This window comes from Ovis aries, chromosome 3 (genome assembly GCF_016772045.2).
Source record: "Ovis aries strain OAR_USU_Benz2616 breed Rambouillet chromosome 3, ARS-UI_Ramb_v3.0, whole genome shotgun sequence".
Taxonomy (NCBI): domain Eukaryota; kingdom Metazoa; phylum Chordata; class Mammalia; order Artiodactyla; family Bovidae; genus Ovis; species Ovis aries.
This window is the reverse complement of record NC_056056.1, coordinates 84,914,132-84,941,712: the sequence shown is the minus strand read 5'-3', so window position 1 is coordinate 84,941,712 and position 27,581 is coordinate 84,914,132. Positions and strand designations below refer to the sequence as shown.

The window sequence follows — 27,581 nt, the reverse complement described above, 5'->3', positions numbered from 1 at the left end:
CGGGGTCGCAAACAGTTGGATGTGACTTGCACTACCAACAAGGTTTGTATATATATGTATATGTGGTTCTCCACGTGTGGTCCCTGTATTAACATTGTCAACCTCCTGGGAACTTACACACTGAAAATTCTCAGGCCTCACCCAGATCTACTGAATGAAAACTTGGGGGTGGGACCCAGCCAAGTGATTCTGACACACACTCAAGTTTGGGAGACACTAGAATGTTTTAAATGAGTCAAACAAATTAGCTATTTCAAAGCAAGTCATCTTCTCTTCTTCCAGTTCACTAAGTTACTCAAGACTGGATTTTTATGCACTGTACTCGTCCGATGAAAGATACAGTAAATTTATTACTTAAAAAACCAGTCTATGCACTGGCCTTAATAATTAAATAAAAACCACCAACCTGATTCTGTAAACCACGAGGAGGTAGAATTTGGATTGACTGTTTCAAATCGAACCACCTGGTTGAAGTCTCTCCCTTTACTGACACCAACACAGACTAAAGGGTACTCCTGTTCAGGAACCACCAGCATTTCAAACATTCTAAGTGGGCATGGTATAGGAAAATCTATGTGCTGGAAAAAAACAAAATATATTAAAAAAGGAAAACAAAAACCAAGTAATTTCATGGGAATGCCATTAAGAAGGTTTAGTTTTATGAAAATACATAACAGAGTACTCTCTACTATAAAGACTGCTGCTTCTCACAGAAACTCAGGGTACGCAGAAAAATCCCAATTATGAAGCATCTTATAAAGATTTTAGGTTCGCACTGTAATTTTTAAGTTAAATACCACACATTTTAGCATCAGAATTGGAAACAGATCCAGCAACTGTGTGGCTGGTCTGAGAGTCCCCCCACCTCCACCCTTTGAGGTAGAGTCACTTGTTTCTTAATTGGACACTGCACTTCAGTAATACTCCTCTGCCTTCTTATCCAACTGGGCAAACATGGGTGAGAAAACTGAAATGCTAATTAGCAAGAGACATTCCTCTTGCAAGTATGGACAGGGGGGAAAAAAAAAAACCAACCCACAAAAGAAATTAGCCCTGTATTTCAAGTGATTCTATTCAATAAATTAATTACAATGCAACTGATTTTCATTATACATAAGCTTAAAATTATTTTAAATTTACTACAAAGAGACTACATTCACATTCTGGAACTCTGGAAAAATAGAAAACATTCACTTTGTTAGTCATCAGGAGAAAACAACCGAGATAACTATACGCATCTACCAGAAGAACGAGAATAATAAGGGTTACTCAGAGAAAAGCAGACAAATGCTCATAACACTGATGGTGGCAGAACAAACTGGTACGACCACAGTGGTTAATTACATCTCTTATTAATGCCAAAGATACGCATCTCTTAGAGTGTTAGAAATCACACTCCTAGTCATACAACCTACAGAGCATGGCTGTACAGGCACACAGGAGACCCATGCAAAAGTATACACAAGCTTCATTGCTAAGAGTAACAAAAAACTGCAAGTAACCCAAATGCCTAAAGCAGATAAAATGACGCCAGTTTCACACAATCAGAAATTAGAGCGCAATCAAAATGAACAAACTATGGCTATATCCAACAAGTACCCAAATACAATGTTGCACAAAAGAAGTCAGGCCCAAATGAATGTGATTCCACTTCCATACTGTTGAAACATTATGTAAAATGCTAATGTTTACGGGTATGTGCTAACAATGGTAAAAATGGAAAATAAGGGAGCTGATTTGTAGAGGGGGTGGTGCTATGAGGAGCTCTGGGGTGCTGGCAATGTTCTTCCTTACAATAAAAAGGTTTATAAAAAATATATTAGTCTTACACATATTTTATTTGGTCTACTTATAATTTATTTTTGTTGCTCCTATAAATGGGCTGTTTTCATTATATTTCCCAGTGGGTACTGTATCTTTAAAAGCTATTGAAATTAATTATTTTTTAATTCTGTAGTTTACTTATAAATTCTAAAGAAAATAAATTATAGAGAAAATAAACAGGCAAAATGGGGCTACCACAACCAACTGTCTTAAAGTGTCAGAAGACGCAGTGTGATCCTCACCACTGGAAGGTGAAACTCTGCCCACACCTGTTGTTCCCACATTGCTCCTTCCCCGAAACTGCCTAAGTGCCTCCATCCCAGAGCTCTAGATATGCCTTCAACAAACACCCTACGCACATGCCCGCTGGGAGCATCCCTACCACCTGGGGATGTGCTTTGGATAAAATCTGTCCTATTTTTAATAAAGCAAAACATTTAAAATAATTCTCTCTGAAATGTGGAAACAGCAGTGGGACAGGATGAAAACAATGCTTCTGTATTTCTTCCTCAGTAAATTAGAAAACCAACAGATTGTGACTACTTCTACTTAGCTTCCAATAATAACTAAACAATATGTATAAGTCACTAGCAGAAGAGCGTTCCCATAAAATAGTTTCAAAACCAGTCGCTACTAATGATAGTCCTTGAGGGAAATAATTATCTCTTACTCATTTTTTTTCTTTTAAAATTAATTTCTTATTGAAGGATAATAGCTTTACAGAATTTTGTTGTTTCCTGTCAAACCTCAACATGAATCAGCCATAGGTATATATATATATCCCCTTCCTTTTGAACCTCCCTGCCACCTCCCTTCCCATCCCACTCCTCAAGGTTGATACAGAGGCCCTGTTTGAGCTTCCTGAGCCATACAGCAAACTCCCATTGGCTATCTATTCTACATATGGTAATGTAAGTTTCCATGTTACTCTCTCCATACACCCCACTCTCTCCTCCCCTCTCCCCATGTCCATAAGCCTCCACTGTTGCCCTGTAAATAAGTTCTTCAGTACCATTCTTCTAGATTCTGTATACATGTGTTAGAATATGATATTTATCTTTTTCTTTCTGACTCATTTCATTCTGTATAATAGGTTCTAGGTTTATCCACCTCATCAGAACTGACTCAAATGCGTTCCTTTTTATGCCTGAGTAATATTCCAATGTGTAGATTAGTCCTGGGTGTTCTTTGGAAGGAATGATGCTAAAGCTGAAACTCCAGTACTTTGGCCACCTCATGCGAAGAGCTGACTCATTGGAAAAGACTCTGATGCTGGGAGGGATTGAGGGCAGGAGGAGAAGGGGACAACAGAGGATGAGATGGCTGGATGGCATCACCGACTTGATGGACGTGAGTTTGAGTGAACTCTGGGAGTTGGTGATGCACAGGGAGGCCTGGCGTGCTGCAATTCATGGGGTTGCAAAGAGCCAGACAGGACTGAGCAACTGAACTGAACTGAACTGAACTAATATGTACCACAACTTCTTTATTCATTCATCTGTCCATGGACAGCTGGGATGCTTCCATGTTCTAGCTATTGTAAATAGTGCTGTAATGAACAATGGTACACATGTGTCTTTTTCAACCCTGGTTTCCTCAGGGTATATGCCTAGCAGTTGGATATCTGGGTCATATGATGGTTTTTTAAGGAATCTCCGTACTGTCTTCCACAATGGCTGTATCAATTTACATTCCCACCAACAGAGCAAGAGTGTTCCCTTTTCTCCACACCCTCTCTCTTACTCATTTTTATCTGTCTAATTAAATAGCACTGTACCTGATTTGTAATAAGTACATTAATATCTGCTTCAATTTATGACTTTTATTTATATTGAAAATAAAACAGTGTAGTGATGCAAAAACTTAGAAAATGTCATGAAGAGTAAGAATGCAGAAAACATAATGTTTTTGAATACACCTGGTAAGACTTATAGTATAGAAACATCATAAATACTAATTGAGATAATATCAAATATAGAAACAAAATACACTCAAGAGAAATCTCAAAGCAGAGAGACAAAAAAAGGAGAATTGGGTTTAGATGAAGGACAGTAAAGAAGGGCATGTGTCTCAGGGAGTTTAAGGAAAGTGGGAAGAGTGAGAAGTCTTAAAGGAGGCCTACAAGTAGAACTGTATGTAAGGCTAACATCCTAGAATCCTGGCAATAGGCCTCACCAGTCAGCGCCAAGCTCCCTGGTACCCAGAAAAAAGAAAACATGCATGGGTAATTTTTAAGCTTCCCATGCCTTCAAAATATATATTCTCTCCGGCATGCTCTTTTTTCTATATTTATTTTTAATTGGAAGATAATTACATCACAAAACTTCATGATTTGCACGTCATCCTTGTGCAGGGGCCAAGCTAATCTGTATTGTTCCAATTTTATCAATAGTATATGTGCTATCGAAGCAAGCACCTGTATGTTCTTAATACAGAAAGTTCCTTTAATAGAGAGGATCTTTCACTATGTATTAAGATAAATAGTTTAACATATCAGGTAACACATAAAATTCATTCATACTTAGGTTTAATCAGACTATTAGTATCCATGAACAACTGATGTAATCAAACTATTTTCCATTTCGATAGAGGCTGGGAAAGAAAGGAACAGGAAGGACACACTGTAACAGACTAAGGATAAAGATAGGGAACGGAAGGGCTACAGGAGAATGATAAGACACACTTCACCACTCCATCTAGGATACGCTGTGCTTTTGTCAGACAGAAAAGAACAAAGAGGAACTTAGAACAAAAACAGGTGGACAGAAATGGGCTGGGTTCAGAAGTTCTGTTTTGCACAATTTATAAGGTTATTTTCCCTTTCAGCTTTTTGTTGAAAGGATTTTTGTTTCACTAAATTTGTGAAAATATTACTTCAATGGGTGGTAAATTCTTGAAACGCTTTATTTCATTTCTTTAGTCCTAGTTAATTGTGAGGTTAATAAATACTGATGTGAAAATTAAAGCTAGATTCCCTAGTCACTCATAAAATTTTAAATAACAGAAAGCCAATACTTTAAACATCTTAATTCTATATTATATAATTTAGGAAGAATCCACTCCAATTATTTTGATCCCAATTTCTATGGAGATAGCAAATGCTCATGAAATACTACTTAATCTATACAAAATATCGAGGAAAACAGCATAAAAAATTCATCTGCTATTTCTTTGGAGTGACTGAGCCAGCACTTGATACACTTTCAGTTAGCTTTTCCTCTAAATTTAAATTACAGCTGAATAATATTAAATGTTTTTAAAAATATTCATTAGAGGGACCTCCCTGGCAGCACAGTAGTTAAGACTCCATGCTTCCCCTGCAAGGGGCACAGATTTGATCCCTCATCAGGGAACTAAAATCTCCATGCCATGTGGCACAGCCAAAAAATTTTTTTTTCGTTAAAAGATTCTAGAGACACTAAGGCACAAAAAACGATCCATGGGAAGGCCTAGGTGAAATAACAGGATGGGAGATATTCAAAACAAATTATTTCCCAAGGAATATGTTTATTCCTTGACTTTTCAAGCCAAATGCCAATCTGTAGACTGTCCCTCTGCTACAACGGAACAAGTCAACCAGAGAACATATTCAGACAAAATCTCACTGCTCTCTTAGTACCTCCTGTTCTTGATATCAGACTGTGTGTGTGATTCAGTACGTCAGGCTTCCACTGTCACATCCCTGAACTATCGTGTCCGACTGTTTGCGACCCCATGGACACCAGGCTCCTCCGTCCATGGGATTTTCTAGGCAAGAGTACTGGAGTGGGTTGCCATTTCCTTCTCCAGGGATTCTTCCCGACCCAGTGATCGAACCCAGGTCTCCCACATTGTAGACAGATGCTTTACCATCTGAGCCACTAGGGAAGTCCTGAACTATCTATCTAGTCTCTTTTACAACTTCTATCAGGCCAATGGAGTTTTTTTTAAATAACTAGGCAGATTTTTACCACTCTGTCATATAATCCAAAATCATTACATTGTCTTAAGAATTAACTGGAAAAAAAAGTTTTCTTGAAAGAACAGGAAAACTGATAAGCTTTTATGCTAAAAATGATATAGGCTGACATTCATGCTTACCTTAATTAACATAAATTTCTGCATTGGTTCAACCCATTCTAATAGAACAATGCTAGTTTGAAGTGCCCCACATAGGTATTTATGGCCTGTGTAAGGATTTCTCACTGTCAAGGCAAAAAAGTATATGTAAGTTTTCTTATAATGCAAAGTTTTTACAGTAATAGTTGCCTGCTCCAAAAACAAACAAATGAAAGGTGGAGGCCAGTTCAATTTGTTAATTAGATTGCAGAGTGAAAAAGAAATACTGTTTCAGATAGGAGTGTAAAACTCTCATCACTTTCAGGATTTTTATTTGCATGCTCAAAAACTGCTGTTGTTATGCGGCCAGAGGGTGGGAAGAAGTTTAGGTCTTATGGTAGCAGAGAGATTAACTGAGACAGCAAGATCCTGAAGAAAGGTTTAAAGCAGGTTTGGGGAAATGTTCCCACGCGGATAGCTGTCGCACACTTAGGGTGATTCGGGGTGCTCTTGGTAGTTTTGTTCGGAGGCAGTACTGCTTTGGTCTTCACTAGATGGAGACGTTAATCAAGATGCAGGTTTACAAATTAAAAAACTGAATTGCCTCAGAGGTTTTTAAGGGAGGAAAGAAAACAATTTTTTGCTTTTCCTAGATACGAATCAACCAGTTAATTGTTATGGGGGTTGAGGAGGACTTTAGGCTCGTGGTAATGTGAACAAGGAGACTATGACTTGCACATCACAAGCATTAAGTTTCATGTATTAAAGGTATGAGAGTAAATAACAAGTATACTGAGTGAATAAATGCAGTCTCAAAAGCCATTACTAAGCAGGATGGTGAATGATCAGTAACAGGCTCCTTAGAGGACAGGGTATGGTAACGTGCTGGGATAAAGTCATCCTCCATTTATTTAGTCAGTAAATTATTTGTGAAACAGCTATGCGTGCAAAGCTCTACATTAGGTTTAGTTTACATGAAAATAGAATGGGCAATACATTTATTTTACGTAAGGGAGAAAAGTAAACTATTACTGGCAGGATGTCCTGGAGTACTATGGTTTTACACTAGATTGAAAAATGAGCCTCACAGCATCCTCTTATCCACTCTGTAGAACAGGACAGCTGTGTGATTTTGGATGGTTTACTTACCAACACAACACTTCTGACACCACTTGGTTTCAGGGATTTTTGCTGATACAGCAAATTTCCTAAATGGAAATGGAAATGAATATGTAATACATGTAGGTGAAGTTAGTATATGAAAATACTACTGTTATAGAACAGTGGAGAAAAGATGAGTTGTTTAAAAACTGGTCCAGACATAATGGGTTATCTATTAAAAATAAGAAATCAACTGGATACCTTTCTCAACCCCCCTCTAATCAATTCCAAATGGATAAAGAATTTAAAGATGAAAAACAAAACTATAAAATATATAGATTTTTGAAGTATATGACCACAGGATTACTTTAAAAAATGCAAAATTATACAGGAAAACAATGATAAACTTAGATTGATTTTTTTTTTCACTGATGTATCCCTAGCAACTCAAACTATGCTGCTGCTGCTGCTAAGTCGCTTCAGTCGTGTCTGACTCTGTGCGACCCCACAGACAGCAAACTACCAGGCTCCCCCATTCCTGGGATTCTCCAGGCAAGAACACTGGAGTGGGTTGCCATTTCCTTCTCCAACGTGTGGAAGTGAAAAGTGAAAGTGAAGTCGCTCAGTCGTGCCTGACTCTTAGCGACCCCATGGACTGCAGCCCACCAGGCTCCTCCGTCCATGGGATTTTCCAGGCAAGAGTACTGGAGTGGGGTGCCATTGCCTTCTCTGTCAAACTATGAGTGGCATTCAATTCGTTGAATGTATTTAGTAAATTATTAACTTTAGTTTATCAAAAGACAGAGCTGGAGAAAGTAAAAAGACGAGCCACAAACTGGGAAAACAATAGGACTCTGTTGTGATAAAAATGGTATCAAAAAGTTAATACATTAAAGTTTATGTGCCTTCCATTGTTCAGGAGCTCTATATGATTTTAAAGGTTGGTGGTCAGTTTCCATGCCCACAGGAATTTAAGATTTATCAAGTTAGAAAGCAGAATGGAGTCATGCTCTAAGAAGGCAGGAAAACAACAGCAGAAAGTGGCAGCTGGGAGAAAAAATGGGGCACATAAACTATATAGGAAGAAAGAAACCTCGTGATACCCTTAAGTCCAACTATAGATACTATAGTACAAACATAATAAATCAAGTTCATGATCATAACTAATTCATCATGAAAAGATCCAGTTAAACTCAGTGTAATCTATTTTAAGAAGACGGAAAAGCTTGCAGTATTTTTTAAAATGATTTTCATTGAAAAGTTAATTTTTAAAAAGCTTTTGTGCGCAAAGTGGCAAATCTTAGCTATACTGTAAACTCAGCAATTAACAACAAATTTTTAAGGTACTTAAAAGTTAAGCTTCTATATTAGTTGCTTTACAACTAATACTGTAAAGGAAGAATGGTTACACTACACAAGTATTGTAAAGTACAATTTATACCAGACTCAGAAGACTTCTACTCAACAAATAAGGTCCCATATAATAATAACCAAAATAATAATAATGACTAAACAGAAGAGCAAACATAATTAAAAATCCCTGTAAGTAGAAAAACAAAACACCTAAATGTCTAAGTATCTTCTTATAAAAATCTTCAATTAATAAGTCACTTAAATTTTCTAAGTTCAGAAACTACTTTGAAAAAAATTCAATTTATTCAAATTGACACAAATAAGTCAAAAGCACTATATGTGATATAAAATTACAAGCAAACTAGAGGAAAAAAAATTAGTTTTAACGTTGTAGAAAAACTAACAGTTCAGAAAGAAAATGTTTGATATAAGTGGAAAAGTATAAAGTAGAAACTTTTAGAATATGATAGACACTTGTGAAAATATGTTTACTTTTTACAGTTTTTTTCATTACACACAATTTCTACAAACCCAAGCTGAGAGCTTTTTTCAATTTCTGTACTATATCTATTTTTTTAATGAATGAATTTACATATTATCTCTAAGGATGAAAACATAATTAAATGTACAGTTACCTTGGCAGTATTCTATCAGGAAGTTTGTGTGCTGGAATAGAAACGGGTAACTTTTGCATTTGTCTTGCATAATCAAAAAGCCCTGGTAAATTATGAGAATAAAGCTGAGAAGCTTTACCTGTAGAGAAAAATAAATGTGTCATAAAAGCTGATAACAGAAATAGGAACAACTGTAAGGTTTTTAAAAACTAAAAGACTTACCAGATATTGACAGTAAGCAATTGTTCATTACATACAACCATGTACACCTTCGGGGAAATAGCTGATAAAAAAAAGCACAAAGTTTACAGAAGATAACCGATAACAGCAATGTAAATATTCACATATTAACCATGTAGCTGTCATACCATTAGGCCAGTTTTTAAAAAGAAATTTATTTTTCATAGAAACTCATTTTATAAGGCATTTGAAACAAAATGCTACATATACATATTCATATGGAAGAAAAATAAATTAGTGTAATTTCATTATCTAAGTTCCTACATTATATGATTAGCTCTATTCTCCTTATGGTACAGACTATGTAATCTCAAACTACATAAGGAAAAGGACATTATCAAACAATGTCTATTCCTTTATTTTGGTTCTTGAGTTTTCAATAATTAAAACTCTCCTGTGTGCTTCCAAAAAATGGTCTTATCTGGGCGTATGGACATGCCTGGCTTCTGGAGCAGAAGAGAGGAAAAAAGATCATGGTGTCGTAAAACTTAAGAGTATGGAAACACTAGGTATGGAGGAAAAAAGGCTGAGAGAAAACGTGAAAACCTATACATCATAAAGGACATGAATACAGCACTCATTACTGATTATCAGCATGGTACACAAAGCTCTGGGGTGTGGCACCTGCTTGCTCACCCACCTTCACTGCTACTATTCTGGTCTCACTCTGCACTCCAGCTGAACTGACCCTTCCTAGCTCACTACTCGTGCCGTGCACTTTCTGTTTCTCTCGTCTGTCTGTCAGCCTCCTGTGCGTCATCATTTATGATCCATCTTAAATGTCTCTCTTCCTCTCTCCACAGGTGGTGCTAGATGACCACCTCCGGGGGTTACACTTCGTACTCACTCCTAGTGGGACATCTAACTGGAAGTACAATATGTCGCAGTTACTGGTTTACAGGTCTCTTTTCTCTGTTAGATCATGAGCCACTTGAAAGTGAGCACGACTGTGAATAACCGTGTGGATCACACAAACTGTGGAAAATTTGAGTATGTCTCCAGCACCGAGTAAACAGGACATGCTCTAGGAAGGTTTTCTAAACAAGAGACAGCAGCAAATCACAGCACTGAAACTTATTCCTTATTTAGTGTCTATGTATAATAAATTAAAAAAAAAATTTTTTTTAAAGGGAGAAACACAGAATAACATACCTGTTCCATTGATGTTTCATGAAGTTCATTGAGATTCAAGGTATAAATCCCCTCTTCGGCACCAAATATCAAGTACTGATCTGAAATGACAAAAATAATCCACTGATTCTGATGTATAAAATTCTTCTACAAAAGACTTATATAATCTAACATTCAGTGTGTGTGTGTGTGTTTGTGTGTATATATATGCATTAACATATGAAAAAAGAATTGCTGTCGTCTATAAAGCAGTATTTCTTATTTTAATGCAAGTAAGTAGTTAGAAACTGGAGCTCAAAGAATTGATTTATGTGCAGATATTAGCCTTAAAGCACTGAAAAAAACTTTTAGAAACAGGTTCTGAAGAACGGCATGTTAGGACTCCTCATTCATTGGAGGGTGCTGAGGACTCATAGAAAATCTGCAACTCCTTTTCTAAATTCCCTCTTGGAGAGGATCACGTGCAAATGACACACAGAACGTAAACCAGGAACAGTTGATAAAAACTCAAAATATTTTTGCAGATGGTCTGTTATAAGCATAGCATCAAAAAACCAAGATCTGACTATTGCCTCTTTAAAAAGTTAACCTGGACATCTGCTAGGGTGGTCAGTTATCTTCTAGAAGACATTACAAGTCTGGTCATGGTCCTGTTCGATCACATTTTATGATCATATCAAAAAATAGGTGAAGAACTTCTCCAGACTAAGCTGAAGCATCCTACAAACAACTTAGAATGTCAAGAGCATTCCTCAACTGCCCAGTATTTAGGGTTAGTACTGGGAGATTAAAGGCATAAACTTTGTGCTCAGACAGGACTGAACTGGGTTCAAACGGCAGCTCTACTACCGACTGACTGTGAAACAATGAGCCTCTCTGAGTGCCATTTTCTTTCCCTGTGAAATGAAAGTACCCACATCTTGGCTATTTAAAAGATTTAGGAAATCTGTGTGTGTGTGTAGAGACAGTGAGCATGTGCACATGTGTATCTATGTACATCTTTATACAGATAGATGGCACAGAGTGTACGATTTCAACATATTGATATGGTGCTGAGTCGCTTCAGTCATGTCCAACTCTGTGCGACCCCATAGATGGTAGCCCACCAGGCTCCGCCGTCCCAGGGATTCTCCAGGCAAGAACACTAGAGTGGGTTGCCATTTCCCTCTCCAATGCGTGAAAGTGAAGTCGCTCAGCTGTGTCCAACTCTTCGTGACCCCACGGACTGCAGCCCACCAGGCTCCTCCATCCATGGGACTTTCCAGGCAAGAGTACTGCAGTGGGTTGCCACTGCCTTCTCATGGTGACTATACAGTAAAATTTTAATATCATGTGTCACCTCAAACACTGCTAATAACACAAAGAAACATATTTACCTTGAATGTTTTTTAATTATAATAAATTTATTTTTCAGAAAGTTATGGATAAAGTGATTAAAACTGAGTGTTATTCTAGCCTCATGAAAACACCAAGCAATCAGAAAGATAAAAACAGATAAAACATATAGTACTACCTCTTGTGTCTGGATTTATCCATGACGTTGCACAGTGAATTTTCAAGGGACATCCATTAAAAACCTTTGAAAAACAGGCACCCATCTGGAAAAACAAAAAATAACTAAATGAATCTATCAAGTCCTACTCATTTGCCTTACAGTGATATCAAGGAGGTTCCAGGCACAAGGACTGTTGGATATGATTTTACTTAAAAGTCACTTTGTTCTTCCTATCTTCTCAAATAAACAAAGCAATAACAGCAATTTATTCTGCACAATAATTTTCTTATAGAAGTATTACTTACATATCCCACATTAAGACTAATACAATATTCTCTGATAAGGAAAACCATCATCTCTCTACAAAGGTGAAAATTTTCTTACTTGGTTTCATGAGCCTAAAAATAGTATTAATCACTGAATTTCATATTACAAATTGAAGAGGTACAGTTGATTTGAAACTCATATATATACTTTAATCTCAAAACAGAGAGATGCACTTTACAAAAAAAAATTGAGCAATCTGATTATTCTCCTTGGAAGCAGTCAACAAAAAGCTTTATTCTTTGATGTTAATATTTATTTATCAAGCTCATTTACAAACTTTTCAGATAATAAATATAATGAAATATAATTTCACTCATTTGAATGTTTTTTTGATCTTCAAAGAGTAAGATGTTAATTTTGAAATGACTGTTCTGGTTAGAATAAATAACTTGGAGGGGAAAAAGGATACAGAAGCATTTGATCAGAAGAACAGCACTGTGGCTCATTTCTTTTTCCTTCTGGCCGTGCCATAGAGCTTGTGAAATCTTAGTTTCCCAACCAGGGATCAAACCTAGGCCCACGACGGTGAAAGCACCTTGTCCTACAATGGACCACCAGGGAATTCTACTGTGCATCATTTTACAGAAGAAATATTTTCTTCACAAACACAGAGACAATAAAATGAGTGATTATTGTTGACTACAGTGGACTAAAAATATTAACACAAAATAATCGAAGTATTTGATCTTAAAATTTCCTTTTTATGTATAGAAACCTAGCAACCAGTATTTTTAAGATTTTAGTTATCCAATAAGAACAACAGCCTGGCAATACCAGTGGATGGCAGAAGACCAATAAGAAATGTTCCTATGGTGTAGGGCAGAAATTCTATCACTTAACTAATCCTGATAATTATTCTTTAAGATAGGTATACCAAATTCCTGTGTCACTGAGCGACTGAACTGAACTGAAACTCCTAAAAATCTAAATGACAGAATGAGGTACATAACAATCAAACCAGTCCCAACCTAAAGCTAACTTGTACAGTTGGTCCACAGTTATCAGCTCTTCCCTGTCAACTGCATACCTGATAAAGGAGTTTCATCCTGAAGCCCAACAATAAATCTCACCCCTATCGTACATATGTATCTCCTAGACCTGGAAGCCCTTTACACTCAAAACTTCTTTTTGTAAGATGAGGTGTAATTACTCAGATTTTTATACTAATAGTAGAGTTAAAAAGTAAAAGGGCTAAAAAGTAGACTTCAGAGGTTACAAACTAGAAAAACTATGGACACTGTTTAAACTAGCGTTATATGAAGTTTCAGGCTATAGACTGAGATCGGCAAAAGGTAGTTCTATCCATATTAGAAAAAATTAAACTGAGTTAATATAATTTTAAGGGATTCCCTGGTGGCTCAGTGATAAAGAATCCACCTGCCAATGCAGGAGCCATGGGTTTGATTCCTGGGTTGGGAAAATCCCCTGGAGAAGGAAATGGTAACCCACTCCAGTATTCTTGCCTGGAGAATTCCATGGACAGAGGAGCCTGGCGGGCTACAGTCCATGGGGTTGCAAAGAGTCTGACAGGACTGAGCACAATCTAATTTTAATCCTGAAAAAGACAGCATGGTATGTATGTATGTATATATATATATATATATATATATATATATATATAGAGAGAGAGAGAGAGAGAGAGAGAGAGAGAGAGAGAGGGGTAAAAAATGACAAGGACTATAATATAGGACATCTGAGGTCTAGTTTTAGTTCTGGTTAGAGCTGGGTGGCGGTTTGTGATTTTGGTGACTAATATCTTTGGGTCTCAGTTTCGAGTAAGTGAGTGACAGTCATTCAGTCGTGTCCAACTCTGTGACCCCATGCTCCCACTGGGTCAGCTTCCAAAGGAGCTGAATGCTCCTTCCCCAGACTTGGGGACTGAAGAGAGAAAAGGAGTCAGGAGCCATGAATTCTCCATGTTTTTAAGCAAACAGGATTCTGGACCCAAACTGGATCCAAAGGGTCTCAGTTTTACCCATGGACAAAATAAAGTTAGGCCCAGATGCTCCTTCAATGCTCCTTTTAGTTCTAAAACTCTGTTTTTGGTAACTGTGCATTTTTCACATTCCTTCAAAAATATGTACAAAAACATTAGTAATTTTCAAATAAAGAAGCTATAAAATGTATAATATATCATCTTTTGAAAAGCTATACTTCTCAAATATAATCAATTAGTATTTAAATTAGCAACTTTTAAGATTTTTTTCAATATAATGGGGGTTCTTTCAAACAGGCAAAAAAATCCAACCAAAGGCACGTACTCAAGAAATTATATGTCATTGTATTCAGTTTGAAAATTTAGCTTATTGGATATTTATACTTACATGCACTTTAGGTGTTGGGGGCAGGCCATTACTAATAGGCTTCTAGAAAAAGAACACATGCATGATTATACTTCTTATTTGATGTATCAACACTGTTATTTCAAACTCATGTGTTGTCCCAGTAAAATACATGAATACATATCTTTGTCAAACAAAACATTATAGATAATATTGAAGATTCTTATATCCTTTCACAGTCCACTTAGTCCTAGAACCTGCCTCCTCCAAATGGTTTATTGTGTACCCTTCCAAATTTTTCTCTAGGCAATTATACTGCATTACAAAATACTCAGATATTTGTGTATCCTTCCAGACCTGTTTGCCATTGGCTTTAATTGCAGCACAGTATGAATATAACAAACTTTAGCTACTTCCCGTTGTGGGATATTTAGGTTACTTTCTATTTTTTATTACAACAACAATGTGGAAATCATCATCCTCGCATATACTTTACCACACAATGTGTGAATGGTTTTTTTTAAAGAATATGCTGTGAGAAGTGAAAACACTGGAACATGGGGTCTATAGCTTTTTTACTGGATACTGGCTGCTAAACTGCCTTTCCAAATGCGCATTTTGTATCACTCCCATCAGCAATGTATGAATCTTGGTTCTTCACAGTCTCAGAGGCAATGTTATCAAACTGATAACAGTTTGTACAGGAGTAAAAAAAGTTTTCCTCTTTGCTTCTCATTAATTTGCATGCCTCTGACAGCTAGGAAGGTTGAGAACCTTTTTAAAGAAATGTTTACTGGCTAACTGTATTTCCTTTTCTGTGAATTCTCCCCTCTCTGCCTTGCCTTTTTTTTTTTTTTTTTTTAAACTGAGTTATTTATTTTTTGGAGCTCTTTATATAAATTAGACTTAAATACTTTATCTGCTATATATTACAAATGTTTTCTCCTAGTCTGTAGATTTTTAACCTCATTTACCAAGTGCTTTGTCCACTGAAGTTTTAAATTCTGATGGACTCAAATGCATGAATCATTGGTCAGAGTATAATGATAATGTAAGGAGAGCAAAAACAATCACATCACTCATCTATGACAACATCCTCAAGAGTTCCAGATATTTTGCCAAGGGGCTACATTCCTGGGTCTATGATTTAGCCCTGAAGAATAAATTATTTTCAATTTTATGATTTATTCCTGGAGAAAGAATCTCCTTGGGAGAGATTATAATTTAAACATAAGCTTTCTGATAGACTAGTTTCTTTTAATCTTAATAATGGCATTTTAAGGAATGACATTATAAATTTTTCTCAGTTTAATATAAATCAGAATTATTTAAATGAGATAAAAAATTTAAAGCTACTGTTAACTGATTTCATATACATGAAACATGAAATATTCTGTATAATACTATTTATATAAGTAACTTTTAGACATTTCTAAAATTAAGACTATGAAATTTTACTTTGGAGATATGTTTATGAGGATGTACATACTGCCATCAATTTCTGATAATTTTTTTCATTCTGCAAATAACTTATGTACATAATTTTATATAGATGTCCCTAAATTATCATATATCATCTATTTTAGCAAAACATTTCTAATTAGGGAGCTCTAAATGTTATAACTGTTGGATTTAATTTAAGTACTGACAGAATTGTCTGTAAATAATTTCAAGAAGCAGCTGTAAATAACTTCGAGAAGCTGCACAAACTGTAATCACATTGCAACATACCACGGATACTGTTTATCCTATGATACAGTCGTGATATACTTATTTCAGAATTACTGAGACTGTTAGTTTAACTACTAGCTCCTTATCCTAATAAGGTAACAGAAAAAGTGAATTTAAAATATATAAATTTTAAAAAGTACTAATTTCTCAAAGGTTATTATACTGTTACGGTCACTAAGCTGAATTTTTAAACTACTTTAGAAGGATTGCTAAAATTTAAGCTGATGAAATGAAAAAGGCACTACTCAGTTGGAGAGACTACATAAACCCTATCATTCCTAAAAGACATTTCACTTTTGTTGAAAATGTCCTAAGTTTCACAAATTACAATGCATAACCCCAGTCAAATGCTTTAAATGAATCATAAAAATGGTATGCCACATTCTATAGTGAAATCTTATAAAATAACAGATACAGTACAAAAATCTCTAGCAATGTGTTTAGCGTACAAAGTTAGCTATATGCACATAAACATATTAAATGGTCTATGAATTTCTAGAAGAATAACAAAAATTAGTATACACAAAAAATTCCCCCCAAATACTGACTTATGATCTGTTGACAACTGCTGAATTGGGAATTTTAAGGATTTTTTTGTTGTTAAGCTCTATGATGATGGACATCATAGAATGTCTTCTGATGATTAAGTGTAAATTCTTCACAAATTCTTAATCTCCTTGATAAATTCTATTGATGTTCTAGTAGTCATGTCATAGTGTTTTATCTAATTTTTCTAACAGGAACAGTTGCTAAGACTAATTTCATCTTTCCTAAAGTGGTATCTTATATCTACTAGAAATAACCTTAATTTTCCTTCCTTGTTTGCCATTTTCTTTGGTAAAAGTAGTAACATCACAAATTATGTAACAGAAATTTGTCCTGAGGTGGAAGGTATGGCTTTCCTTCCATAAGTTCTTGAGACCATAAAAGGAGTGTACAAGAATCACTTTCATCGATGAGAATAATATTTCTCAACAATCGCAAAAATATTAAGTGTTTACCAGTATGTTGAAGGCCACATTTTATAATATGCAATATAACCAACTGGCCTAAATAATTTGAAGAGTAGAAAGCCTTCATTCATGTTTATCACAGCAAAGTCATTTTTTTCAAGATTTAAACAACCTATTATTAACATACTAAAATATAAATATACTAATTATAAAATATATAATTGCTATTGTTTCATTAATTAAAATTGCAAAACTAACTTAATTGTCAAAAAGGAAACAAATACAAGTAGAGCTTATGAACATAAATACCTACTGGTACATCTTTTTTTTCTTTCCTTGAAAGGTTAGTGCCTCTGTATTCATTCTGTTGTTGATACAATGAACCATCTCGTTCACCATTCAGCTGGAAGGAGCTCACCCCATTTCCTTCAATAACATATGTTTAAACATATTAAAAAAAAGGATTAATTTCCATGAAAGTTTTCATTCAGAAACTTATCAAGTAGGAAAAAAATATATTATCTCTGAGACAGTTTCAGCCTTCATTTGGGATTACCCAATCAGAATATTTAGTAGTGTAACAATCATATATATGTTCTAGTTTTATCTCTATTTTTTTCACATAGGCAAATTAAAATTCAGGTAGTATCTAAGTACATATATTTGTGCTAAAAAGAAAAAAGTACTGAATACATAACTACTTTCAGGAAAGGGGCAATTTATTGTTATCCAAGGAGCATTACTACTCTTTTTTTAAATTGCTTCTTTTGCATAAACATAAGACACTTCACAGTATTAAAACAGCACCTTTGAGGATTAATTTGGAGGCAAATACCTAGCAAATACCGACAATAATTTTTCTAAAAACGATTAAACGAAATAAAACAAACGAGTTCAACAAGGCATCCTCTCCTTTTTCTCCAACTGAAGTAGTCTAGGACCAAAACACATTTTCCTTATTTGTTCAGAGTTTAATTTCTTTTGTCGCCAACCCTACAGATGAATGACAAATTAGGCACAAACAATTCTCCAAAATAGGGAAAGCCAGACATGAAATGAGAAGTAAGGGGCAAAATATCTCAGTCTGGGTCATAGGAAATCCTATCATAAAAACACTTCAAACTATGAAGCAAGAAGCAAACTTCATCTCTCTCTCGAGACACTGCTTCCTTCTCTTCTCCTCAAAGGAATTTCAAATCATCTCTTAAAAGAAGGAGTCCTACTTTTCTCTACACATTATGAAAACCTGGCAACACTCTTATTTCACCCCCACTTCCTCATTACCTAAAGCCACAGGCTTCTGAGGCGGTAACCTGGGAGGTGGTGGCCTAGGTGGTACTTGGGATGGCTTTGCTGGGCTCTCGGATGTGGGACACCTCTTGATAGTTCCTTGATTGTCATCCTCTGTAGAATGAGTTTCCTGTGGTATGAATATGGACTTAGGCTGAAACAATACAGAAAAGGAGACCCATGACTAAACAAGAAATCACTCATGTTTCACTAAACATGAAAAGTATTAAAAAAAAAGAAAAGTATTAAGTATCTTCCCTGAAGTAAATATTATTATATATCAGAGGCTTTCAAACTGTGTTTAATAGTTGAGTTTCAAGCATATTCAACTATCTGACTCAGATAATCTTAATATATATCCTAAAAATGTACACAAAAATGTTTTCTCAAGAAAAAAGACCTTGTTCTACTCTTTCTATTAATTCCTCACAAGCCTACCCACTTAAATTTGCCAAATAAAAATATTCTGGTCTTTATGATCTCCAATGTAAATGAGTCTCTTTTTATTTTAAACATTCAGGCTAATCAAAGTTCAATTCCTTTCAAAGCTAATCTCTAAACTGTCTCTTCTAGATGACTCAAAGTTTTTAATGTTAATGTTTAATCTTCCAGATGCACAACAGAAGATGCTGATTAAAATTTTATTAAATCAGAGAACACAAACTCAGCAATATAGGATACCTGAGAGACCTTCTGTGCAGACAATGGAAAAACCTGCAGTCAGCCAAAGGTTTGCAGAATTTATAAATTTTTATAATGTGTCCCTTATTAGGGAGACTGAGCCGTATTTATCTCTTTGAAATTCAGATCTCTATATTTCTAATGTAAAACTAAACAAAGAAGAACAATACTACCTATGTGTGTGCATCATGATTTTTTTAAAAGTATAAAATGAAAACAAAATATAGTAGTACATTGGATATTTAGACTGGTTGGACTCCAATTCTCATTTATAACTCCTAATTTCAAACCAAATAAGAACTAATTTTATAAACAGTTCATTTTATAGTTAAAATTTGCTTTGCATATGAACTTATAAATTTAAATTACCTTATCTATCAACTTATTTTACTTATATCCTATCAGTTGGGATTATTTTTATTATTTGTGATTCCTTTTCTTTTTGGTCATACCACACAGCTTAGTTCCCTCACCAGGGACTGAACCTGGGCCTTTGCAAGCAATGTGCCAAGTCCTAGCCATAGGATCACCAGGGAATTTTCTAACGATGCTTTGTTTTGTTTGACAAAAAGATTTTGTTGCTAAAATTTTATTTTTAAATTACTGCTCTATTTTGTATTTTTTATTTAAAAGTATCTTCTGAAAATTAAATATTTGTAATCTGGTCCCATCACTTCATGGGAAATAGATAGGGAAACAGTGGAAACAGTGTCAGACTTTATTTTTGGGGGCTCCAAAATCACTGCAGATGGTGATTGCCCCCATGAAATTAAAAGACGGTACTCCTTGGAAGAAAAGCTATGACCAACCTAGATAGTATATTGAAAAGCAGAGACATTACTTTGCCAACAAAGGTCTGTCTAGTCAAGGCTATGGTTTTTCCAGTAGTCATGTATGGATGTGAGAATTGAACTGCGAAGAAAGCTGAGCGCCGAAGAATTGATGCGTTTGAACTGTGGTGTTGGAGAAGACTCTTGAGAGTCCCTTGGACTGCAAGGAGTTCCAACCAGTCCATTCTGAAGGAGATCAACCCTGGGATTTCTTTGGAAGGAATGATGCTAAAGCTGAAGCTCCAGTACTTTGGCCACCTCATGTGAAGAGTTGACCCATTGGAAAAGACTCTGATGCTGGGAGGGATTGGGGGCAGTAGGAGAAGGGGACGACAGAGGATGAGATGGCTGGATGGCATCACCGACTCGATGGATGTGAGTTTGAGTGAACTCCGGGAGTTGATGATGGACAGGGAGGCCTGGTGTGCTGTGATTCATGGGGTTGCAAAGAGTCGGACATGACTGAGCGACTGAACTGACCTGAACTGAATGGTAAGTCACTATCTTTTTCACCCATTCTCGGGAAATCAGTTACTTGTAGATTATAGATTTAGAGAAGAGAAAATCTTATTAAATACATGAGTTTTCTAACCCAAGTGAAATAATCATTTTTATTTATGATTTTCTAGATCTTATTATTTAGAATTAACATCAAATAATAAATTGGAAAAAAAAGACAAAAACAATTATAATCATCTACTTATATCATGATTAGTAACTTCAAGATTTTTCTTTGTGAATCTCAAGTGAAAATAAGCTACAGATAAATACTAATACAGTATGAAAGAGGCAGAACAGTAACATACACATACACATTCACACTGAAAACAAATCTTACCTTTGGTGGCAAAGGAGGTGGAACTTTGGCTTTCATGGTTGAACTATAAAAACATAAACACTGAGAATCAGAACTCTTCATTTTGCAAATAAATCATTATTAAAATATGATTCATTTTTCAAAAATATAGATGATTTATATATACAGGTTTCTTTTTCTAAGATTAGTGTTTTCCAAAATATTCTGTGAAATAATTATGCTGAATGAAGTATTACTGAGGAGTAACTGAGTTTATATGCTTTCTTGTTTCCAAATAATATTTAGTAATTAATACTGGAAAAGACAGCTATAATTCCAATTTACATCAATTGAAAGGTAATTAATATAAAAACAAAAGCAACAATTGGTTTAAGGAAAGACAGTAAAATGATATAAAAATATGTCACGATATAAGCCTCATTTTTACTACTATTAGATAGGAAATATCTCTGATGAAGCTCATCCAAAGCTTCATGCTTTTTTCATCTACATGCTCTATGAAACCAATGGCAGAATTTACTTGACTGAAACTGAGATTCATTACAACTCAGGACTGAACTAAAATTAAAAGACTATTGAGCATAAATTCTCAGCTGAGGAAACTGAGGCTCGGAGAGGTTAAGTGACCCAGCCCAAGGTCGCATAGTGGTGAGGTAGGAAAGAAAATCAATGTACCAATGGCTTCTCAGGTGTTTCTGTCACTCTACCAGGAAACTGCCTTCTTAAAAAAAAAAAAACAAAAGCAAACTTCCTCTCCTCTCTCAAAAACTAACATCAATAAATACAGAAGGGAAAAATATTCTCCCCTTAAAAATACAATTGTAAAAAAAAAAGAAAAAAAAATTGTACCCAAAGGATTGCTTACTTGAAACATATCAGATGAAATTTAATCAACCATATAGTAAGACTCTTTGTAGTTACAGTAATAATTCTGTTGCTAAGTCACTTCAGTCATGTCCGACTCTGTGTGATCCCATAGACGGCAGCCCACCAGGCTCCTGTCCCTGGGATTCTCCAGGCAAGAACACTGGAGTGGGTTGCCATTTCCTTCTTCAATGCAGGAAAGTGAAAAGTGAAAGGGAAGTTACTGAGTCGTGTCCAACTCTCAGCGACCCCATGGACTGCAGCCTACCAGGCTCCTCCGTCCATGGGATTTTCCAGGCAAGAGTACTGGAGTGGGATGCCATTGCCTTCTCCAGTAGTAATTCTAGCAGCAGCTGCTGCTGCTGCTAAGTCGCTTCAGTCGTGTCCAACCCTGTTCGACCCCAGAGATGGCAGCCCATGAGGTTCCGCCATCCCTGGGATTCTCCAGGCAAGAACACTGGAGTGGGTTGCCATTTCCTTCTCCAATGCATGAAAGTGAAAAGTGAAAGTGAAGTCACTCAGGCGTGTCTGACTCTTTTCGACCCCATGGACTGCAGCCTACCAGGCTCCCCCATCCATGGGATCTTCCAGGCAAGAGTACTGGAGTGGGGTGCCATTGCCTTCTCCAGTAATAATTTTAGCAGCTACCAATTAGTAATTTATAACATTAAACCACAGGATATGTCTACTGTCTCTGTAAACATTTTTCAAAGTTATTATTTTTTTTAATCAACTCCTGCTATGGACTGAAAATTCGTAGGTTGAAACTCTAACCCCCAATGTGCTTGTGTTTGGACACAGGGCTTCTAGGAGGTAACTGAGGTTAAATGAGGTCATATGGGTAGGGAGCTGATCCAATAGGACTGGTGGCTTTGTCAGACGAGGAAGAGATCTCCTTCTGTGTGTGTGTGCACAGACTGAGAAAAGGCTGTGTGAGGACAAAGCAAGAAGTCCACTGTCTACAAGCCAAGAAGAGGGCTTCACTGGGAACTGAACCTGCAGGTACCTCATCTTGAACATCTCAGCCTCCAGAACTGTGACCAATCTCTGTTGCTCAAGCCACTCAGTCTATGATATTTCATTATGGCACCTGAGCTAAAACATATTTTGGTACCAAGAAGTGGGGTGCTACTGAACAAATACCTAAAAATGTGGACATAGTTTTGGGACTGAGTAATAAGCAAAGACTGTAAGAGTTAAATATGGACGCTAAGAGTGAGAGGTCAGTGAGAAAACAGGAGAGCTGGTGAGAAAGTTCCATCTTCTCAGAGAACCCACAAACAGTCATTAACAGAATGTTGGTAGAAATGTGAACATTAAAGGCTATTCTGGTGAGGTTTCAAAACGGGAGATGCAGGAAAGGTAATTCTTCATAAAAAGTGGCAGAGAACTTGGCTGAATTGTGTTGTTCTAGTGTTCTGTGGAAGGAAAATCTGCAAGGGATGAAACTGGATAAGTTAGCTGAGGAGATTTTGAAGGAAACTGCTGAAGGGATGGCTTGGTTCTTTCTGATTGCTTACAGTGAAATGAGGGAAGAGAGATGAACTGAAGTAGGAATTACTAAGCAAAAAGGAGCCCAAATCTGAAAAATTCTCAGCCTATCCGTATTAGCTCAGAAATGGATGGCATCAGAAAGCACGTACCGGAGAGAATACTACATTTATGCCTGAACTATCACTCAAGAGAAGAATTCATGGGACTGTACCAGAACAAACACTGGCAGCTTGAATGGAAGATGGACAGACAAAATGAAGGGAGGCTGTGGACAGGATGACAGGGCTTTCCAAACGTGTATGCTTCTTCAAAAAAGGGAAAAAATAAATCCTGAAGGTGATCTAGGGATCATTAGATCATTAGATCATCTAATAGATGATATTCAGATGAGTCTTTGGACTTTAGAGTTGATGCTGGAAGGAGTTAATAAGACTTTTTGGACTGAACTGTGTCTCCTCAGAATTTATATGTTAAAGTCCTAACTCCAATATGACTGATTATATTTGGAGACAGTGCTTTTGGGAGGTAATTAAGCTCATTTGACTGAGGTCATAAGAATGAGGCCCTAATCCAACAGGATTGGTGGCCTTATAAAAAGAGGAAGAAAGATTTCTCTGTCTGCACGCACACACTGAGGGAAATCTAAGGATATACTGAGATGGCAGCCGTCTGCAAGCCTAGAGGAGGGCTCTCACCAGGAAGTAAACTGACCAGCAGCCCAGCCTCCAAAACCATGAGAAAGAAATCCCAGTCTATGGTATTTTGTTAAGGATGTCTGAACTAATACAACTAGAATAGAGAAAAGGAAAGAAACTCTGGTATAACCCATGATACTATATTATGAAAGATAGTAAAATTACTTCAATATTAATCCGTCAGATTTAGTCAGTCAGGTTAAACAACACTTTTTTTTACTAAAAATGGAAACAGAACTCACTTTTTAGATTCATCTTCATCTCCTTCATCATCTTCTAACTGCGCCACATGCCCTCTAGGGATAAACAAGGGCAATTCCACTGTTATTAAATGGGCTTCACCAAGAAGCTGAAGAAGAAACTTTAGAAAATGCAAGGAGAGCTAACACAGGACAGAATTTTATTTCTGTATCTTTATAGGATTCAGAATATTAAAACAACAAAACACTCTTGGGCTATATGATAGAGAAGGGGGCAAATGGACTTGACTCATCTGTAACATAAAATATTTTCAACTTAATTAAAAATTAAAGTTACCGCTGATGTAATTCCTCTTCAACAGACTTGAGAAGACTCCTTAGGAGAAAAGTAAAAATTAAAAATAATGTGAATAAAGCAAAGAAATACCAAGTACAATTTTTTAATCGTATTAACCTTATATATAAAATTTTCAAATAAATACTTTTATTACTCACTAAAAACTTGCTACAACGATCATCTCTATACCATAAAAGATCATTTAATGAGATATCTCTATTTTCTGCTGCTCATGTCTTTATACATGTATTTTAAATGAACAAAATAAATTCTAGCGTTTACTGAAAAAATATCAATTCAAACAAAGGACAACCCACCATGAAATGTCACAATAGAACTGACAAAACAATAATTGCAGGGTCACACTCAAGGGTTTCCAGGATTTACATTTTTACCTGGACTATTTTACCTGACACCTGAAATTATATTTTCTTTTTCTTAAGAAAGGTGACACACTTTAGAAAACATCATGCTCTCAGGCAATCCTACGAAATGAATCTCAGCATGTTGGATCTCTGCAAAAGCATGCATGCATGTGATGTGAATACATGAATGTAGTAGCACTTTGCTTCCACAGAAGACACTCACTTACCTGAAGGATCTGTTCTCCAGTGGTGTACTGGCAAACACATTTACACTTTTGGGAGACTAAGCCTGTATCAGACCAGGTGTGAGGATTTTATCATTAGGAGCAATTTACAAAACTTTGGTATTCGGGAATGTAAGAGAGAATTCACAGCGTTCCTGAAGGTCCCTTACTTCTTTTCCCTTCCCATTCATGCAGCATACCTCCTGTATTATATTCTTTAAGCATAAAAACCTCAAGAGCCTTCTTAAAGCTAATGAGATAGAAATATGGTTACTGATAGAGTATTGTGGTAAAAGTGATTCAGCAGAAAATTTACTCTCAAAAGTTGTAAGGTAGTACCTTCTAATCATTTCCCTTTCCTATTATATCAAGTTGAAAAAACTATCCTCAGAATTATCAAAGCATAAAACCAGAGAAAATGAAAAGTATGGTTAGCTAATATAAACAATTAACAGAATGATTTTAGCCATCAACTGTTTTAATTAGGATAGTTAAATAACAATTTAAGTCTTTCAAAATGACAAAATTTTAAGTCTGGAGTTGTAAATGACATAGGAAAACCATAAACTAACTGCAAACCCTATTTTGCATGTAATTCACAAAGCTCTTCAAGGGCTAGGTCTAAGAGACAGAGCTTCTACCTAGAGGCAGTATAGCAAAATGATTTCAAGCTGTGAAGCAGCGTCTGCCACTGTCAGCGATGTGGCCTTCAATCAGTTCCTATGATATCCCTAAGCTTCAGTTTCTATATCTGTTAAAGTGGGAATTACAATAGTATCTAGATCAAAGTGTCTATCTGAAAATACAATGAATTAATATAGGTAAAATGCTTTGAATAGTAATTTAGAGTACAGTAAGTATTCAGTTAGTGGGGTTTTTAAAATTATTATCATCAACTAGATTCAGTTCAGCTCAGTTGCTCAGTAGTGTCCTACTCTTTGCTATCCTATGAACCACAGAACGCCAGGCCCCCCTGTCCATCACCATCTCCCGGACTCCACCCAAACCCATGTCCATTGAGTCGGTGATACTACCCAACCCTCTCATCCTCTGTCGTCCCCTTCTCCTCCTGCCCTCAATCTTTCCCAGCATCAGGGTCTTTTCAGATGAGTCAGCTCTTCGCATCAGGTGGCCAAAGTATTGGAGTTTCAGCTTCAACATCAGTCCTTCCGATTAACACCCAGGACTGATCTCCTTTAGGATGGACTGGTTGGATTTCCTTGCAGTCCAAAGGACTCTCAAGAGTCTTCTCCAACACCACAGTTCAAAAACATCAATTCTTAGGCACTCAGCTTTCTTTATAGTTCAACTCTCACATCCATACATGACCACTGGAAAAATCATAGCCTTGACTAGACGGACCTTTGTTGGCAAAGTAATGTCTCTGCTTTTGAATATGCTGTCTAGGTTGGTCATAACTTTCCTTCCAAGGAGTAAGTGTCTTTTAATTTCATGGCTGCAATCACCATCTGCAGTGATTTTGGAGCCCCCCAAAATAAAGTCTGACACTGTTTCCACTATTTCCCCATACATTTCCCATGAAGTGATGGGACTGGATGCCATGATCTTCGTTTTCTGAATGTTGAGCTTTAAACCAACTTTTTCACTCTCCTCTTTCACTTTCATCAAGAGGCTCTTTAGTTCTTCTTCACTTTCTGCCATAAGGGTGGTGTCATCTGCATAACTGAGGTTACTGATATTTCTCCTAGCAATCTTGATTCCAGCTTCTGCTTCCTCCAGCCGAGTGTTTTTCATGATGTACTCTGCATATAAGTTAAATAAGCAGGGTGACAATATACAGCCTTGACGTACTCCTTTTCCTATTTGGAACCAGTCTGTTGTTCCATGTCCAGTTCTAACTGTTGCTTCCTGACCTGCATATAGGTCTCTCAAGAGGCAGGTCAGGTGGTCTGGTATGGCCATCTCTTAATTAACACTGCTCTAAATTACCAATTCTCAAAGTGTGGTCTGGGAACCCTGGAGGTCCTTTAGGCTCCTGAAAGAGGTCTGCAAGGTAAAAACTTTTCATAATCTAAAGCACTTAAAAAACAAACAAACTCATTCACTCTTTTTCTTTCTTTTTCACTTTTATTCTGTCATTGAGAACGAAACTCAAGAGAGTTTTCTGGAGACTATGAGATGTGAAGGGCTTCCCTGGTGGCTCAGATGGTAAAGAAACTGCTTGCAATGTGGGAGACCTGGGTTCGATCCCTGGGTCAGGAAGATCCCCTGGAGAAGGGCATGGCTACCCACTCCAGTATTCTTGCCTGGAGAATTCCATGGACAGAGGAGCCTGGCCGACTACAGTCCTTGGGGTCCCAAAGAGCAGGACACAACTGAATGACCAACACTTTCTCTTTTCATGTTTTCATGAGATATATATCATAATAGATTAGTAACAAACATGAGAATCCAGCTATGTTCTATCAAGCCAGATATTAAGGATTTCTGCAAAAAACATAAAACAATGCCACCTTTTTTTCCTAATATTATTCTGCTTCAAAAAACCCAGCTATTCTTCATAAAACAATGTTGTTTGTGGGCCTCAACCAAATGTTTGCTGTATGATACTGCCATATATAAGCTGCTTCTAAGTCTCATGAGAACAATCAATTGGTGTTACAAAGAAGGTACCATTAAGAGTTGGCATTTCACTTTGTTCTTAAAGATGAGGAATTTTTTAACACACACAAAA

General features: G+C 36.4%; 1 protein-coding gene and 1 non-coding gene across 9 annotated transcripts in view; both read right to left on the bottom strand.

The window, feature by feature from the left end:
• MAP4K3 (mitogen-activated protein kinase kinase kinase kinase 3) overlaps nucleotides 1-27,581 on the bottom strand; it is a 188,464-nt gene that overhangs the window by 12,958 nt on the left and 147,925 nt on the right. For all 8 annotated transcript variants that reach the window (XM_027966908.3, XM_027966910.3, XM_027966909.3 and 5 more), the window contains 13 exons: nucleotides 24,298-24,336; nucleotides 24,003-24,056; nucleotides 20,729-20,771; nucleotides 18,374-18,533; nucleotides 17,403-17,515; nucleotides 14,448-14,489; nucleotides 11,815-11,899; nucleotides 10,323-10,402; nucleotides 9,153-9,213; nucleotides 8,952-9,069; nucleotides 7,012-7,070; nucleotides 5,905-6,008; nucleotides 407-578 (listed from right to left, as the gene is read on the bottom strand). In XM_027966908.3, the coding sequence (XP_027822709.1) occupies nucleotides 407-578; nucleotides 5,905-6,008; nucleotides 7,012-7,070; nucleotides 8,952-9,069; nucleotides 9,153-9,213; nucleotides 10,323-10,402; nucleotides 11,815-11,899; nucleotides 14,448-14,489; nucleotides 17,403-17,515; nucleotides 18,374-18,533; nucleotides 20,729-20,771; nucleotides 24,003-24,056; nucleotides 24,298-24,336 (1,130 nt within the window). The remainder of the gene's footprint in view (nucleotides 1-406; nucleotides 579-5,904; nucleotides 6,009-7,011; nucleotides 7,071-8,951; nucleotides 9,070-9,152; nucleotides 9,214-10,322; nucleotides 10,403-11,814; nucleotides 11,900-14,447; nucleotides 14,490-17,402; nucleotides 17,516-18,373; nucleotides 18,534-20,728; nucleotides 20,772-24,002; nucleotides 24,057-24,297; nucleotides 24,337-27,581) is intronic.
• Nucleotides 4,133-4,240, bottom strand: LOC114114199 (U6 spliceosomal RNA). The gene has a single exon (XR_003589034.1). It is a non-coding gene; the product is annotated as a U6 spliceosomal RNA (small nuclear RNA).